General features: G+C 41.3%; 1 protein-coding gene across 5 annotated transcripts in view; it reads left to right on the top strand.

Moving 5' to 3' along the window:
* GNG12 (G protein subunit gamma 12) overlaps nucleotides 1–17,872 on the top strand; it is a 78,779-nt gene extending 60,907 nt beyond the window's left edge. For 4 of the 5 annotated variants that reach the window (XM_025212874.1, XM_006031260.3, XM_025212872.1 and 1 more), the window contains 2 exons: nucleotides 13,003–13,120; nucleotides 14,425–17,872. In XM_025212874.1, the coding sequence (XP_025068659.1) occupies nucleotides 13,025–13,120; nucleotides 14,425–14,550 (222 nt within the window). In that variant the 5' untranslated portion in view covers nucleotides 13,003–13,024 and the 3' untranslated portion in view covers nucleotides 14,551–17,872. Of the gene's footprint in view, nucleotides 1–8,782; nucleotides 8,980–13,002; nucleotides 13,121–14,424 lie in introns of all 5 variants that reach the window. The other variant, XM_025212875.1, reaches the window with a different exon arrangement.
* The last annotated feature ends 556 nt before the right edge of the window (nucleotides 17,873–18,428 follow it).

Below are 18,428 nucleotides of genomic sequence, written 5' to 3'. Positions count from 1 at the left end.
GTGGGGCAGCCACTGTCCCCAGGCCAGAAGCCCTGGCATGGGGGGCGAGGCTGGGCATGCTCTGCTGTTGTGGGAGCTTGACGGGCTTCCCCTGGGTCCTACTGCCTTTGGTTCCTGTCATTTTTTACAGGAACCAAGGGCAGATGAATATTAATTTTCTCCTTTTTTTTAGGAGCCCCGCGGGCTGGTAAGAAACCTAGTAAGTGGAAGATTCAGGATCCTTCCTCCTCACATGTGTGGCTTTCCTAATCCCTCTCACGCCAGGTCATAGGTGGCCAGGTCTGGGGCTACTTGGGGATTGAGGTGCTGACCAGAGTCAGAAGGAACAAGCAGAATTCAAGGACAAGCTGGGTTAGGCAGCCAGGAGATCAAGCAGAGGGCAAGCCAGGTTGCAGAGGCTTGGTACAGCAGAGGGGGTCCCTGGCTGCTGCCATGGCTAGATGAGATTGCAAATTGCTCATATTATCTCTATGGAACAGTCCAATGATAGCTGGACATGTGTTACTTAAGATGATCTGAAAGTACTCCTTGCATGAAAAATCGTAATTTTGCTATGATACAAGTAGTGTAAGAGTGATATTGTAGCTGTGATGGTCCATAAATTATGCGAGAGGCAAGAATTTCTTAGACTGATGTTTTTATTGGACGAGCTCTGCCGTTGGGATAAAGTTAGACAAGATTCTGAATGCAAGACGTTCTTTATCAGGTCTTTCATGAAGAATATCTTGCATTTGAAATCTTATCTGACTTTATCCCAGCTACATAGTTGATCCAATAAAGAGATCTCCCTAACAAATCCTTGCCTCTATAATACAAGCACACTTAGCATGTTTTACTGCTTGAATGCACAAATGCTTGCATTTTAAGTGTATTTAGCACTTGCCAAGTTTAATGTGCGACACAGCCCTAAATGTCGTGCATCTCCAGAGCTATCTTGGGTAGAAACCCTTGTTGTTGGCAAGCAGGCACTAACAGCTGCCCTGCCGTCTAATAGCACCTACGTGGAATACCTAGTTGTCTACTTCAAATCTTGGATGTAAACTACGCGGGTATAAATGTTTTGTACATCCTGACACTTAGACTGAGCTTCACAACATCTGGTATAGTGAATTGGGGCAGTGAGATTTCCAATTGGAAATGCAGAAAAGAGGTTGTATCTTAAATCCTGCCCCTGGCTACAGGGAAGTGCCTGTTAATAGCATTCACAGCTTGAAGCCCCTCTTGGACTTAGTTACCTAAATTGTTCCATTAAAAGGAGAAAATGAGCCCCTCTTCTTTAAACTCATGACAGGGTGGGGCCACCACCCCTTTTTTTGCAGCATCTGAGTGGCTAGATGCCAGAATGTGTGAGATTTATGTCCAATGCCCTCTTCTGCCTGAGGAGATGAAACTCATTTCTCAATTCCCAGGGAGTGGCCTGACCATCTGGCTAATAGGCTGTTCTCAGGTGGGGAACATTTTCCACACCACCTGCTGAGACCTTTCAGAAGGAAAATCAAGATGACTTTGGCCAGAGAGGATGGAAGAGGAACCATGACTCTAAAGCAGGGATTGGGGCCTGCACATGGGGAAGAGGGAGACCTGGGCTCCAGTCCTTGCTCCAGGGACAATTTTATGTATTTTATTCAATGACTGTTTAGTGTAAAGTGCATTAAAAGAAAGACTCTCTCTCTTCAAGGAGCCAACTTACCCAAAGACTGTTGTTGTTGTTGTTAATCACAGCAAATGCATTAAACCAAGATAGATAAACCAAGCTTCCTCTGGAAGGCATGTGATAGAGTAAATGTCAGATATGAAATAGTTCAACTTTGCTAGATTGACAGATTACATCATGATGAGGAGGGTGGCTCAGCCCTTCACAATCCCAAGGTATGTAATGGAGTTTGCGTGGGGGTTTTTTGACTGGAAACTTAATAGGAGTTTCCTGCTTAGTAAAATCATTTTATTCCTAAAGCTGTTGTAAACAAGCCAACAGTGCTATAATACCAGAGCTGATCATTATTGTGTACTGGTTCTGGCTTTACAGCCTCTTAAACCAACTCCTGTCTTTTTAAATAGTTGCATGTCCTGTAACGTTCCAGTCTCCTGTCTCTTGGCTCAGTTCACTAGACAGTGGTGTGGCAAAGACATGTAAGCAGTTTTACTGGCAGAGTTGTAAACATGTCAGATCAGGTGCTGCCATTGAAATACAGCAATAAAAATATTTGCTTGTGCATTGTTGTAAGTTCTGGTAAGTGGTTTCTTACATATCGTATTGCTCACACATGTCTGGTACAAAGCAGCCAGGGCTGTCCTGGGTTAGGCTTTGCTTATGTAGTTGCACAACAGGAAATATGAATTGTTTTGAGTTCTTTAGACTGCAAATCATAAATGGTTTTGTGATTTTTGTGTCCTTAAGACATTTTAACTTGGCTCCAAACTTAAGACTGAGAACATCTTAAAAGTTTAGACTTGGAGTAACCTGTCTTTAATATTAAACAATTTCTTCCATTTTAAACACTTCTCTGTTTTGTTTGTGATTGACTACATCATAAATGCCTGGATGATTAGTGTCCCTTAAACTGTCTCTAAAAATGGGCTGGCTGTCACTAGTTTGAATTTGGAAAGGAAGTATTTTGTGGATGTGCCACATCGAAAGCCCTTAGGTAGCAGGCATTTAAATTACTACAAAAGTCAGCACGTCTCAACTTCAGTTCTCAGCAGTGTTTTCAGTTAGGTTGTATTTCTCAAAAATTAAAAGTTGCACTTCTGAATACTCTTTCTCCACCACCACACATGCATAGTCAATAGCATGCTCTTTCCTAGCCAAAAGAGGCAAATATCTGCTTTGTAGATACTACTTTTTAGATACCTGCCTGAAACTGGAGTGTTACTATGTCTGTTTTTTTTTTTTGTTTTGTTTTGTTGTTTTTTTTTGTTTGTTTTTTTACATTGACCTGTGCCAGTTAAATTTTCTATTGCTCCTCAACAGTCCTTTCAAATGAAATCACTGCATGCTCTGCAGATAGTATTTTAATAGGTGGGCAATACAGTTTTTTCTCAGTGAGCCCATGGCGTACACTGCAAGTAGATATTATTGGATCTGCTAGTGGATACAGTTATTTTCAAGGCTTTTAATGCAGTGTGGTGTGGATGCTAGACTAGACAGGAAGGTAGTTACAACTAACAGTTTGAGATTCTGTTTTTAGTCTTATATCAGCTACCAGTGAACCCTTGCCCCTCCTCATTGCCAAATTACACAGACTTCACACTTCCCAAAAACAAACCCAGACCTGGTTAGACCTGGTCATGCCAGATAAAGCAGGTATCAATGCTAAAGGTCCCCTCTCCCCTCATTATAAATTATTGAAATAGACTTCTGTTTTTGAAAATGGGGAACTTGGGCAGACTAAGTTAGTTCTGTTGCTGTACAAGCTTCAGCTTACACTTCTGCCAGTATATTGCAGTCTTGACCTGAAGCATCTTGTCCTGCATCTCTCTTCAGCCATGTTGGTCAACTGTGCTGGAATGAGCCATTGCTTGGCTTTATGACCAAAGACATTTTTTATAAGTGACTTGAACACAGGTCTGCAGAGCTAAAAGAATTGGTGGCACACAGCATTAATTCACTACTTTCTTCTTTCCTCCCCTCCACACTCTGGCCCAAGGAGGTGAGTTAATTTGCAGTTGATTGTGGGAATGTGGGAAGAGACAGTATTTATCAAATGAAAAAAAGACAAACTCAATAAGGAGAAAAGCACATTTCAGGTTTCTAGAGCACTGTAAAAATACATGAGTAAAACTGAGTATTGGGGAAAATGATTGTAATTATCCTTTTTAGTGTGTACTGATTGCCTGAGTTTTGTTCTTCACTTTGAGCACAGTATGGATTTGTACAAACTTATCAACTGAGGGTCACGGGGCAACTTTTAGGATGTGAAGGGGCTCTGTGTGAATCAAAGCAGATTAGATGCACACTCATGAACAAGGATCCTGGTTTTCTCTGTTTGAAAATCATACATTCTCTGATTTAAAAAACAAACAAACAAACAAACAAACAAGTTCTCTGATTAACACCCCCCCCAAATCCATAATTAAAGTGAAACACCACTATATATATATATATGGTGGTGTGAGAGAGAGATCACTGGTAGGCTTCCAAATTGCTTTAAAATTGTTAATGTATCAAGAAAACATTGTGTTCAATTGATGCCTATATCACCTTTTCTTGATCTATTTACAATTATAAAGCAATTTGGAAACCTACCAGTGCCTCAATCACTATAATGAAATTAATTCTAAATTCCTATAAATTTTACTACTTGATTTTTGGGGTTTTTATCATGGGAAATCAGAATTCCCCCTGTCCCCTTCACTCATCAGGACAGAGATCCAGGCCCCTTGCCCTCAAGGTACAGCCCCCCAGGCCTGTTAGGGGTGGTACCCAGTTGACAGGGCTACAGGGCCAGGGACCTGGGTCCACAGCCCCCTGCAGCACTGCCTGAGCCCCAGCTGCTGCCTTCAGGAGGCGATGGCTGCTGCAGCGGAGCAGAGCTTGGTTCCCCTTCCCTTGTGGGCAGCACAGCCAGAGTGGATCCCATTGTTGGGGAGAGGGCAGATGCAGGCTGCCTGCTGTGGGCTCAGGTTCCCTGCCATGCTGCCGGGCGGGGAGCCTGGGCCCACAGCAGACAGCCTGCACCTCCCCATGCACAAATCTGGGGGGCACATGCCCCTACCCCAGGCCCTCCTGAGAGTGTGTACAGGCAGCTGGAAGCCAGCCCATCTCCCCCTGCCAGCAGCTCTGTCCCGTTCCCTGCCAGGGCCCTACAGCTATGCATTCTGGCCCTGGCCCCAAGCCACAGCCCCAGCCCTGCCCGACTCCCTCCCTGTGGGGGCCTCAATCCCTGCCCACCTTGTGCCAGCCATACCTGTGGGAGCTGCTCTCCAGGCTGCCTGTGGTGGCCATGTGCATGCGTACATACACATGGCACCCTAGGCCTGACCGTTGTCCTCCCACTCCCCCCAGCCCCTTGCAGGCTGGAACTGTGCTAGCGTGCAGAGAGCTCTTTGCAAAAGTGGAAAATCCATGTATTTCTCCATTAAAATGAGAAATCTGCATTTTTCTCAGCTGAAAAGGAAAATCTATGTTTTGTCCCATTTTCTATGGGAAATGGAAAACCCAGATCCCTGCTCATGAATGTGGAAGTGCAGCTATGGAGGTCTCAGTATACATTTCTTACAGGAAAAAGGAGTCAAAAGGACCTCCAGGTTCATTCAGTCCAGGCTCCTGGTAACCATATCATGTCCTTTTCATGAATTTACCAAGCCCCATCTTGAGCCCAGTGAGGCAAAAGCTGCACCCACTCCTGCTGGGATGTTGTGTGCTGAAACCTGCACTTCAGTTTATATTCTGTATACTTCACTGGTTTGTTTGGCTCCACACTTTTTCATCTTTCAGGATAGGAAACTGAATCTTATCGTGTGAACTGAATGAGGTCTAATCTCTATTGGCAATTTTACGTGCTGTTATTTTACAAATAATAGTAGTGCACTAAATCTCTTAAAAACAAGCTGTTCCAGAATAAATACTGTTGGCATTTCTGTTATGATGACATTCCTCTTGGCATAATGAAAACTGAATAAGCTTCTGTGAAATGGTGGATTGAAAGTTTGGCACAAGTCTAGGTTCAGATACCTGACCCAGAGAGTCTTAAATGAGGGAGCTTCGTGGCCTGCACCTGCTTTTGGTTGTTCTGTCACAGAATTTGAATGACATTTTTCTCACATCTATCTGTATTGGAAGGAACTGTGAGTGGCTGCTGTCATTTCTGCCTTTGTAACATATAGCTATTGTCAGGTCTTTTCTTCCCACATTTTATTATCTTTATATCAGTCTTGCTTGTGAAAGCTACATATAGGAATCCTTTTAGTAATAGCAGGTGATTCTGGCCAGTACCCAGTGCAGGGTCATTTGGGGAAAAAAAACCCTGTATTATCTGTACTACAGAAGGTGGGATTAGTGTTGTAATCTTTAGACTGGCCCAACGATTTATAGTAAAACCCCCTCCTTTCATCACATTCACTGATAGTCGACCATTTGGAGCGGTATGCATTATTTAAATTAGTTCCGAGCATCTTCATCACTGGTGGAAATAAGACCTAGAAAAGTAGGTCAGTGCTAGTAAACCATTGACTATTTAAATAGCCATTAAGGAACCATCAAGATCAGAAGGATTAGGAATGTGTTTTTAATCTGCAAGTTCCAGGAAATACATTTTAAATTATATTATTAAACTGTGTTCCTTCTGTCTATTAATAGGAGGCACTACCTGTCATTTTCTAATCTAGCCAAAACCTTACTAAAAAGAGTTCTTCCACACTGCGCATTTGGCATTTTCCCAGCTGTAAGAGCTTTTGTATTGTGTCACCTGCTGAATGCTGACAGTATTCATTTGAAAGCTCTGCACTCTACTGTTTCCCTTCCTGTATGCTGCTTATTTGCAGTCTGATCCTACTCTCATTAAAGCCTGAGGGTTCTGCTGCTAAATTAATTGGAAATGGCAGCAGGACTTTGATGATCTTACACTGCCTTCTGATTCACCATTGTCATTATGTAAGCGTAATGGAGATAACTTAATTTATGTCAGGGGGTCTGTTCCCAGTAATATCTACCTCTTACACAGCAGGTCCAAACATGCTTCACAAAGAAGGTCAGTACCATTACTTCCACTTTACAAGGGGGAAATCTGAGGCACACAGAAAAGTGACTTGCCCAAGGTCACCCAGCAGGGAGGGGACAGAACCCAGGATAGAATCCATGTGTCCTGCGTCTCAGTTCAGGACTCCATTCACCATGCCACAAGAAGTACTCCATTATATAGGCCTCTCTAATTGCTGTCTTTTCTCACATAAAACGCACCTCGGAGAATATTTCACACTTTGTTTTTGAAAGGCAGACTGAAAAGAAGATTTTTCCAGAGTTCTGGCTGCATAGAGCAGAGACAGGGCCTGTCTTCTGCTAACTCACCTGCCCTTTCCTGCTTAACTTTAGCTGCTCCTAAAGACTGGTCTCCATGGTTGGATCTTTGATTTTGAAAAGAGGTAAAGAGTCTCCAAGGCTGTGAAATAGGAGAAGAGAAACCAGGACAACTAGCAAACTGCAAAATGGCCCCAAGAAAGGTTAGCTGGGTTAGTGGAATGTCAAGACCATTAAAAAGGAGAAATGATTATTAATGTCTGGAGTGAAGAGCAATGAGCCATTAGGTCATTTGACTCCCTCAGCTGCCTGAACAGCTGCCGCACTTTGGAGCAGGAATCAAAGTAGAGGCCTTCTTTCCCAACCAGAAAATCAGCTTCACTGCTTAATACATTATCCCCAGTTTTGGAGAAAGGTGCATGTTGTATGGGAGAAAATACAGTAATTAAATACTTTAATGTATTATTTCTGAATATGGAACTTAACTGAGTTTTTTTTTGTTCTCTAAGTCTGAGAAGTCACCGAAACAGGGTTTATCTTGTGCATCATGTTTACACACTTAACAGTGATCTTTGAAAGGATCTCGAGGCACCCACGACACCATAGCACCCTCATAGAGAATTACTGATCTAGACAGGCCGATCAATTGTTTGAGCCTACTGAAAAGTGGATTTGTTAAGCCTTGAGAGGGTTGCTGAAGAGCAAAATGAAGGTAATGCTCTTATTTAATAAAGGGACAGACAACATCCAAAGTTTAGGATCAGACCAGAAGCAAGCAAGTTGTCTTGCATTTCTCCAAATGGTGAGATATTTCTTGCTGTCTCTCAAACTGGGATTCTACTTTTGGGCTCAACCACAGCATGCAGGACTCCTGTTGGGTTTTACTTTTTGGGGTTGTTTCTGTAGAATACTTGCAGGATCACAACTTTCATTGTTAGTTTGACCAAGTTGTAAGAAGTCACTTAAAATAGAGGCCCCATGGAACAGGGAAATCTTGCAGTCTCTAAGCCCAGGGTAGTGGCCTTAATCTTCTGAGATGTCAATGGTTCTTAACTTCAATTCCAGTCAGTTCAGAAAAGATCATTCACTACTTGGTGGGATCCATGCTAGTGTGAATTAACTGTAGGAAGCAGAAATGTCTCCATCCAGATTTTTAAAGCATTCATCTTTGCCTTTTATGATCCTTTACTATTTTCTCTAAACCAGCAGCTGTAGGAAATGAAAATCATGTCACTTCTTCACCCCTTTCCAGGAAGGTACAGAAAAATGGTTCTAAATAACTAGGTCAAAAAGAAAATGGAGAGATTGGGCTGCAAAGTAAATGTTTAACACCATAATGTAGTGTTCCACTTCGTTTGATCCTGTTTAGCGCACTGATCTTGATTCATTTGCAGCTGGCAGAGTGCCAGCCATAAGAGCTGACCAAGCAGATGTATCCATGTGATAGCAACGGTGATGCACTATCCTGCCTCTAGGAATTCAGGCTAAGAGCCTCATCTCAATTCAGAGGGACTAGACTAGTTACTAAAAGTGTCTTGATTAGCAACAAAACAGCTTACCCTCATACTTGATTTATCCAGTGTTTATGGCATTCTTGAATTAAAAGAGTAATGGGCAGTAGGCTGATTATAAAGAAAGCTATCTTCATGCTATATTAGTATGTATGTCATTTGTTTCAGATCCTTCAGTGCAACTATAACAATTATATGACTTCAGTTATTTATTTTAGTACAATCTGCTGAACTAGGACACCATGACAGGTGGCATTTAGTGCTCCTTAAATGGAATTACCATATGATTATTCATTTTGCATTTCATTCATAATAGAGGCTACAACTCTTCATCAAATACTTCTCTGCGCATGAGGTCCAGATGTGTCTTTTGTTGCTGTGGTTTCCAGCACAGTATAGTTTGTCTTTGGAAAAGCCATACCATCTGCTTAAAAGGAGAATTCAGCTCCAGTAGTGATTAAATCCATCATGATATAGAACATGCCCAGGAATATGTCTTGATCCTCCTTAAGGGTAGGGCAGGTCAGAAAACTTCCATTAATTCAGATTTGTCAGAAAATGCCAGTTTTGTTGGGCCTGAAATGTTTCACCTAAAATGTCTTGGATATTTTGAACTATTGGGGAATCAAAGACTACGTTCCTAGAGAACCCTGGTAAACTGCTGGTGACCCAGACTTTTAAATATTAAGCAGTGCCAGAGGCTGTCTGCCACAGAGCCAGGACTTTGATAGGCTTGTGAGTCTGGTTCTCACCTGGGCTGGGGTTGCAGTCCTTGTACAGAAGTAGGAATCAAAGCCTGGAAGTTGAGACAGGATTGCATGCTGTGGCTCAAGACCCCCACCTCACTCTGTATAGCCACAGGCTAGGGCCCTAAGGCATCCGGACTCTATGGTCAGCTGGCTGCTCAAGCTAGCTCAGCTAGCATGCTCTGAAGTCTGGAAGTTCTGAGATCCCCAGCTACTTCAGAGTCGCACCTGGGAAGTCAGGGCACTTGTTCAGCAGAACTGACGTCCTTCTCAGTTTCACAGTTGCTAGATTTCATACAGCAGCTGTGGGTCACGGGGACTGTGTTCCTTTTGAGAAGTCCCCTTTCTGAAATTGACTTTGTCAGGGATTTCTGTTTTGTAAGAGATTTGGGTCCACCAAAAATGGAAATTTTTGCAAACTCTAAAACTTGGCCTTTAGCCCATCTCTGCTTCAGCATGCCCATATCAATTCAAGATGCATCTGTGTCCCAGGAGAGAAAAACAAACACACAGTGAGAGTAAAATAAGGAAAAACTACTTGCCTTCAACAGGAGCCGCGACACAACAGGAACCAAAGGAAAAGCCCGCGTGGCTCATTAGCCGTGCCTTTATTCAGCTGAGGCCGGCCAGTGACGTCACAAGGGAGCCCCGTACGGCGGGGATAAAAGATGGATGGACGAGGGAATGGGGGAGAGAGGAAGGACCTGGGGAGTGCGGGATGCCAGGCCCCTTCCGAGGTTATCCCTAGGAAGAAAGAGTGGCGAACAGGGAGCCAAAGGATGCTCCTGATGCCCGCCGCACCTTCAAAGGTTGGGAACAAGCTACTAGCGCCAGAGGAGAGAGGGAAACGGCTCTGCCTGCTGGCAGAAGTTCCAATGGCAGGGGGAACAACGGTCGACACACAGGAGTTACCACCACAGGTGGGAGTAGCGTGGGTCGGAGGGAAGAGGAGGAGCCTTACCCGGAGAGTGAGCCACAGTGGAGGCAGCCCGAGAGACAGCACAGCACTCGGGGGTCCATCCTGAGTGAGAGGGGGAGCTAGCCACCTACAGGGAAACGGTGCAGTCTCCAAATAGGAATGCTACAGGGAGCAGAGGAGCAAGGTAGCCCAGGGCTGTAGAGTCAAGGGAAGGAGAAGAAAAGAGAAAAGAAAACCCGAGCAGGGGTTCACTCCTAGCCAAGTTGTAGGGAACTTGGCACCCAGGGTCTCCGGGAAGGGAGTTGTTTTTGTTCTTTCTTTTGAACAGTTCTTTTGAGTTTCCCCGAGTGAAGGGGTTGAGGAGGAGAAAAGGGGTCGAGGAGTGGGAAAGGCAGTGCAAAATGCATTAGACGGCCTGTTGAGCTGAGGTCAGGGCAAAGCTTCTCACAGGATAGCACAGGCCCTGTGAGTAAGGCTGACAAACACAACACAACACAAGACGGAATAAGCCCATCGGCCTCGGAAGGTGGTATCCGAAGAGGGGTGTTAAGTCGTGAGGCTCTACAGTAGCAGAGGAAGAGGTACAGGGTCGCGAGCTCGGAACAACTCATTGAGGTGGTGTGAGGACAGGGTGTAGGGGTGGCAGAGCCCCGCTAGTGACCACCGGGACATCTGTGCTGTGGAAGACCCCGGGATAGCCACTTCCCCACCACTAGGAAACATTCAAGTCGTGGCAGGCGAGATAAGGGGAAGCTTCCCGCGGAGGGAACACCAGCACAGCATTTTATGAGAAGGCTGCAGGGAGTACACCCCTCCGTGCACGAGCCAAGGTAGCACGTGATCGGTTACTCGAGACCTGGCGGTCACAATCTGCCCAGGCTTTGTGAACTGACTTGGTTAGTGGTTAGCTTGGGCTGACAGTGTGCTTTATTTTTACTTTCCTTTTATGACAAAAACATAACAGTAGCTGCTCTACTGAGTGGATATGGTCCCTTGCCATTTAGCAGAGGGTAACCTTTTATGTTTGTGTCCCTTATGTACAATTGGGATCAGGAAATATTTTCCTATCTTCCTGTACAGTGCACCTATACAGCAGGATTGTAGTCATAAGGGACTGATGATAAATCAGAGGTATTTACATCTTGTAGAAGGAAGCCCTTACAACAGCTCTGTTTCAGTAAGACGGAAAACAAGTTTTTGGTCAGGGATGTCTTGAAGTAATCCAGTAATCTTCCACATAAACTGAGAATGGCTCAATCACAATAAGATGTCTTTTTAGTTTTGCAGTAAGCAAGTATAAGGCCAGGGCGGTTGGAGGGTGCTCCAGGATTTACTAGATCTTCAAAGTTTGAATGGTGTACAAATTAACAAAGTAACAAATCACAGTTGAACATAATTGAACGCATTTAGGTAAACACAATCAAGAAACCTTTGTAAGGGCTTTGTTGCGAGACCACCACAAAGCTGGGCAAGTACTGAAAATAGCAGGCTGAGCAAAACTCATACTTAATGATGTACTTGTGCTGCAGTTTGGGTTTAGATGGCAGTTTCTCTCTCTTAGCCTTGGCTATTGGTGAGTTGTCCCTGGCACAGCGACACTTTTCTCTCTCTCTTGTCTAAGTATGGTCTTACATGCAAGATTCTCGTCGACTACTTAGCCGACGGTTATGTCAGAGTGTCTTTGATGCTGGGAAGAGGTCTCATGTTCCTGTGCTTGGCTGCCAAAGAAATGCTCTTCTTCACTGTAGTTGGTTTAGTCAGGGTTTTTAACAAAGCTGTGATCAAGGTCTACATTCGGATCACTTGGACTCTTCATTGAGACTAGCATTATGCACTGTGGAGTCAGTCTGCAAAAGCTTTGAGAGAATTGCAGTCATGCAACTGAGATCTGTCACAAACTGAGCAAGTGTCTTCACTGCTCACAGGTGGTGTTCAAACGTGAGACTGTCAGAACTCAGCATGTACTGCTTTGAGTTCTTCTCAGAAGAAAAGTAATATCAGTCCAGAGTTTGCTTACTTCTACCAGTGATGCATCTGGTTCTGTGCAGGGTTGGAAACGTTTTTCTCCACTTCAACTGTTAAGTCTGATCGCGTTAAGGAGTTGGAAACCTGTTCCTGAGCTGCTGCAGAATCCAAACAAAAGTTTTACATGTGTTGTGTGGCAATGAAGTTGGGGGGAAGGAGGAGAGAGCAGGGATTTCATACTTGATATTCCTCCCTTCTCTAGGCAATCAAGTGGACAGTGCCTGTGCCTCTGTCTCCCCCTCCTGATCATATGAACCAGCTGGAAGAAAGTATACATGCACTGTAGAAACTGTTGTAAAAAAACTCCCTACCTGCATCAACAATAGAAGGGAGCCAAAGGGGAAGTGTTTGTCTCTGACACATTGCCTCTTACGCCCCAGCCTTTGCTCAAGGCTATGCAGAGATCATCCCAGGATAATCAGTAGTAATAGGCTTTGAAGTGAGTGCAGTGTGTGGTTCAGTCTAGCTAGTGTATAGCTCACTGCAGTTTTCCATAAGCTACTGTGCAAATGTCTGTGTTTAAAATGAGCATGTGGACATATTTCTGAATATTTTGCATCTTTGATTAGGAACATATTTATTCCATTAGCTAGATGCAAAAAAAAGAAAAAAACAACACCACCTGTTAATGGAGTTTGTATTAATGCTCTGAGAATTGGAAAAAGGAATGTAATAGTTTTAATCTGTAATATATAGGCTCTTTAATGGTATTTTAGCTGTAAAATTTAAGATGTGTAAACACTTTTTGTAAACCTTTTAGTTACTGTTCATGAATGTGGCCACTTCCCATGCAGATAGATTAAGCTACCATTCCATTAAAAAAATCCTTTTTTTTTTTCTTGACAGAACTTCAAAGACTTAATTAAAAATGTCTAGCAAAACAGTTAGCACCACAAACAATATAGCTCAGGCCCGAAGGACTGTTCAGCAGCTAAGACTAGAAGCTTCAATAGAAAGAATAAAGGTAAGAAACTCATTCTTATTTATTTCTGCATGATCTGTATGGAATATGGACATTATATTTTAGTAAACTCCCTATGTATAATCCCATTGGATAGGATAGCTCTTTATTATGGTAGTTTTTTTACTCAAACAGCTGGTACTTAATCTAACTGATTCTTTTTTGTTACCTTAAAATATAGCAGCACCAACAGCATCATTGGACACTTAGTGGGATGCAGCTAAGCACCAATGTACAGGGGTAGAGGCAACTTCAAGTTTCTGCTACCATCACAGTTGTCATTGTGTGGCTACCAGCAACAGCTGCTTTTTTATTTGTGTCCTGTCCCCACCCAGCAACCACTGAATTGGCCCCATTTGCCCTGCCTGGGTTATTGCTTAATGGCCTTGTGGGAGCACCAAAATCTTCCTGTCGTGAACTTATGATATAAATGTTTAATATGCCTGCAGAAGGTGAAAGGTGAAATATAATTAAAAGTGGGTGTGGTTTTCTTTTTCCCTAGTTAGTTTACTATCTAGCATACTAGTTGCCTGATTCTGCTGGGATGGTTAGCTTTATCTTTGTAGGCATCTGTAGGGCTTTTGAAAGAGAAAAGGAGATGAGACCTGACATACCTAAATTGGAGTTTAAGAAAAAGGGAGGTGCGGGGGCAAGCTTTAATAGTAAAGAGTCTTGTGCAGCTAAAAATCTCACCCAGTTTGATGTGGATTTTTGCTTCTTACCCATCTCACTCCAGTTTTTTAACAAGTATTAGCTGTCAAATGCCTTTCCACAGGCCAGCAAACCAGTTAATTCCCTGATATATAGGGGCGTATATTAGCTGAACATTAAGAACAAACAAGGGGAAGACTGCATCTCTTTCCTAGAAACTGTAAGCCTCTTACAAATATGGCAGTACTTACTGACTATAATGGCTAAGGACCAAATCCACATACTGGAAGGCTAGTGTATTATTCTGAACACGCTACTCGGTTTTAAAGCTGTTGTTTGAATCTCACAAAAGTTGAACGTTACTCTTTTCTGCTCTTGCAAACTTGTCCCAAATTACATTTAAAAATATGTACCTAGCTCTCCCTTTTCTTCCACCCTCTCTCTCAACATCACAAAGGCCTAATAAGCAAAATCCAGAAACTTTTTGCACTTTGCATAGAGTTTAGTGACCTTGCCCCTGAACCTGATTGATACATTGATTTCTCCAACCCTGTTCCTCCATGTGCAAAACAGTCACTGTAGCTCAGCCCATTTAATCACATTACAGCATGTCTGGAATATTTACCATTTTATGACTTGTTTAATTTTTTCTTTAGGTGTCAAAAGCCTCAGCAGATTTAATGTGCTATTGTGAAGAACATGCCAAGAAAGATCCTTTGCTAATGGGCATACCTACTTCCGAAAACCCTTTCAAGGATAAGAAAACTTGCATTATATTATAGAGGGGCAGCAAGTGCCTCCATAGTTTTTCCAAGCAAAACAAACCACAGGCAGGTTCTTAAATAACCTAATGGTCATCTGGTATCAGTAGCTTAAAGCAGCAGTTCTTTTACCATGTGCGTAAATGATTTTTTTAGGTTTTTTTTAAAAAGGTTTTGGGTTTGGGGTTTTTTCTTTTAGCATCCTTCCCACAAAGCCAGATTACAAACTCAGTTATCCTCTTCCTTATAAAATGGAGTGGGATTTGTGACGTAGCTAGTAATTCTGCTGTCAACTCTTCTGTAATGAGAAGGAATGGGATGAGGTGAGGTTCTTTTCTAAATGTTCATTAAGTACATTTCAGTTGGGCTACGCAATCAAAACCAAAGTTGCCTGAGCATCATCTACGGACCAGAAAGACAAATCATTTGAGTTTTAGTCAAACATATTTTTGTGCATGTGTGTTTTGTTTATGTGGATACACGTTCCAAAGTGCATTCTCTAACAAAAGACTCCTTGCAATGACTGCTGCAACTGTTGATAAACTCTGGAGGTTCCTGCCTTTACCTTTAGTTATGTATTCATTTTTTTTTTTAAATGCAAAACCTTGTGTCAAGAATCAACAGACTGTTGATGATTTATGTAATTGTTCATTTTCAAGAGGGTTTAAAAAGCAGAATTTCCGCCCTTGCATTTTGCCCTTCTAAATTTTTCTTTCTAATTAGGGTCTGTACTAGTAATAGAATCTCCCAAATAGGGATGTGGAAAGAATCAAATAGTTAAGACAAGCATTTCACTTGCCCTGCTGCTAGGTTGAGACATAGGATTCAGTCACCACATGTCCCGTTTAGGTTTTGGCTACTTAAATTCATTTTTTTAAATAAAAGAATGGGGGAAAAAAGCCAAATCATATCCAGATTTTGATCCAGTAAATGTAATTAGTAGGCCTGTTAAACACATCCATTGATTTTTTTTTTTTTTTAATTTTTTTACACACACACACACACACACACACACACACACACACACACACACACTACAAGTTTTGTGTAGTGATGGAATAACTGAGTGGAAAGAAAATGATATTGACTTAGTAGGCTACAAATGTATTTTGTATTTTTCTGTAACCAGCTGATCAGTGCTTGAAATTGTCATCTGTCATAACTGTGCATTTCTGTAATAGTATTTACAGAATGTATTAATCACTTGTAATTTACTGTCTTGTTGCATATTTGTCTAATTCTATATTAAATTATATAGACACTATTGATAATATATTGAGAAATTATATATGCTTTTCTTTAACAAGCCTCCATCCAAAAATCTAAAACCTAAGGCTGATTGTAAGAAGAAAATATACTGCTTATTCTGTGCTGACATTCAAATTATTTTTATAATTAGAATATTTTTCTAATGACAATTTCAAAACAATAACTAGATTTTCACACTGATTCTTATTTACCGTGTTCAGTCTATGATTTTATCATACTTATTATTATTATTATTATTATTATTAATAATAATCAATTTAGCTACATGATTTCATATCTTCACTATAGAGAAGTAATCAAACTCCCTGCCTTCAGTGCTAAAATGTATTCCTTTCAAATTAGTCGCATTAGTAACCACCTTTTCAATCCTTTTTTTATTCCGATTTTAATTGGGCATATGTAGCTAAGTGTTTAATTTTATTTAGAACTCCAAAAGAATACATGAAGAGAGAACATTTGCATCTGTATCTGTATGTTATTTTGAAATCTGACTTTTTTCTGCTGTTTTGACCATTAAATTGTAGGGCAGCTGTTTGTTTATGATCCCTCTGTCTAATGCTGCTCTAATCTATGTTGTTCAGATAAATTAGAACTGTGCAACCTCTTTTATTTGTGTTGTATAACCACTTATTTCTCCTCAAAGCAAGGCAGCATGAATTTAACTTTATACTTTTTTACATAGAATTTCTGATAAATGAATCCATTTTTTCCAGTTGCTACTTTCATATAAAATCTACGCAGTATTTTTAAAGCTGTATTTAAGTGCCATGATTTTGGTTTTTTTAACTCACTTAATCAAAATATATAAACTTTACAAAATATATAAGCCGTAGCACTTAAGAATGTCTCTCAAATATGTTTCTATAATATAGACAGTGCTTGGAATCTACTAGTAAACATTTGGGGCCTGGGATGATTACTATGCTGCATTTGTAATCTATTGAAAACTTCTTTGTAAGTATCAGGATTCTAAATGTTCACAGTGCCATTAAAAGAAGGTGTAATGATTATCCTGTTCAGCAATATTTAACATTAAGTCTATTTTTCTACTTTTTTCATACACTTTTGACATCTTTACAACATCATGACAAAATTTCTAGAAATAGCTGTTTGACCCTTTCTTGTGCATTTAAAGAGCGAAAGGGTTGTTTTAGAATGTGATTGCATCTTTAACCACAGATGTACAATCAAAACTAGTGTGCCAACTTTTCTTTCAGATGCTGTCTGGCTTTTAGCCAAAAATACATTGGAACTTACAGCTAAAACAATTAAATAAAACTGACTACTTCTGTTAAGCTTTATAGTTTTTAAGAAATTCTCTGCATGTTGCATACAGGTGAAATGCAAGATGTAGTGGCATCTGAGGGCTCAAACAATTATTTATGGAGATATAACATTACTTGTTCAGTATATAATGTGTAGTATAAAGTGTACTTTTTATTGTCATCTTGTTAAGAGGATGAGCCCTTAATTTGGGAAGAATTTATGAAGAAATAGAGGTTTTCTAGTTGATTAAATGAAATAATGGATGCCAAACCATCCAAATTCACCGCTCTTAGAAATTTAAGGGATTAACTTTTTAAAATTATGTTCAGGCAGCCTGGCTGGCTGGAACAAATGTGTGACAATACTGTAACTTGGTGCTCTGAATACAGATGCCTCAAATGTAAAATCTTTGTGTGATGTTAAGTGAATCTGATAGTATTCCAGTGTTTTCAGTATTTCTTTTTATAAACTGAGAATACCTACTTATTCATATTTTCTTTGGGTTTAATAATTTGATTCTTTAACTACTAAGATTTGTTTTATCATTATGTCTTCAGATTCACATGAATATCAGACTCATTTGCCTTTAATAAACAGCTTTGTAAAATGCTTTACGTTTATCTAACAGCTTTCTTTTGCTATTTATGAGTGAGCCTTTTATTAAAGCAGTGCATTGTGCTTTTTGTTTGGAAAGTGGTTTCTTGTAGCAGTGAGAGAAAACACTGTTAACCAAAAGAATGTAGTTCACAGCTAACGTATTCACTACCATGGAGATGAAAACACTTTATTAAAATATCACTGCTTTTTATACTGTTTCAGCTTGTCATTGTAGTTCAGTTCTCTTTCCTCCCCTTACACTTCGGTACAGTGCCTATCTAATAATATAAAGATAAGTATGAACCTACCGAATTCATGATCTTTATGGAAACTGTGAAATTGGTAGGTGCCTGCAAAAACCCCAACTCCTGTTGAAGTGGAGGGACTGCAGAAAAAAGCAGCAAAGAGCAGGGGGCAGGGAAGAGTGCTGCAAAAACTGAAAAGGGTGGGAAGCCCTGGTGTCCTGAAGTATGGAGAAAGAGACCAGGGGGCAGAGCCCAGTGGACCCCATAAGTTTTGTCCCTCCCCAGGGGTGGAACTTCTGGAGCCCCTTGGCCAATCAGAGGCATAGTGTGGGGGGCTGCTGTGGTCCACCTTGAAAATGGTGACTGGCACCATGCTTGGACTGTGAAATCGGGAGCAGCTGCCTGTCTCTAGTGGGTTATGGAATAGAGAAAATCCCACACAATTTACTGATTCGTTTTGATGCACTGGCTGGGGGAGTAGTTAGCTGATTGCACGATTTCACAATGATTACACACTTAATT

This window comes from Alligator sinensis, unplaced genomic scaffold (genome assembly GCF_000455745.1).
Source record: "Alligator sinensis unplaced genomic scaffold, ASM45574v1 scaffold1339_1, whole genome shotgun sequence".
Lineage (NCBI taxonomy): Eukaryota > Metazoa > Chordata > Crocodylia > Alligatoridae > Alligator > Alligator sinensis.
This window is presented reverse-complemented; position numbering and strand designations above follow the sequence as displayed.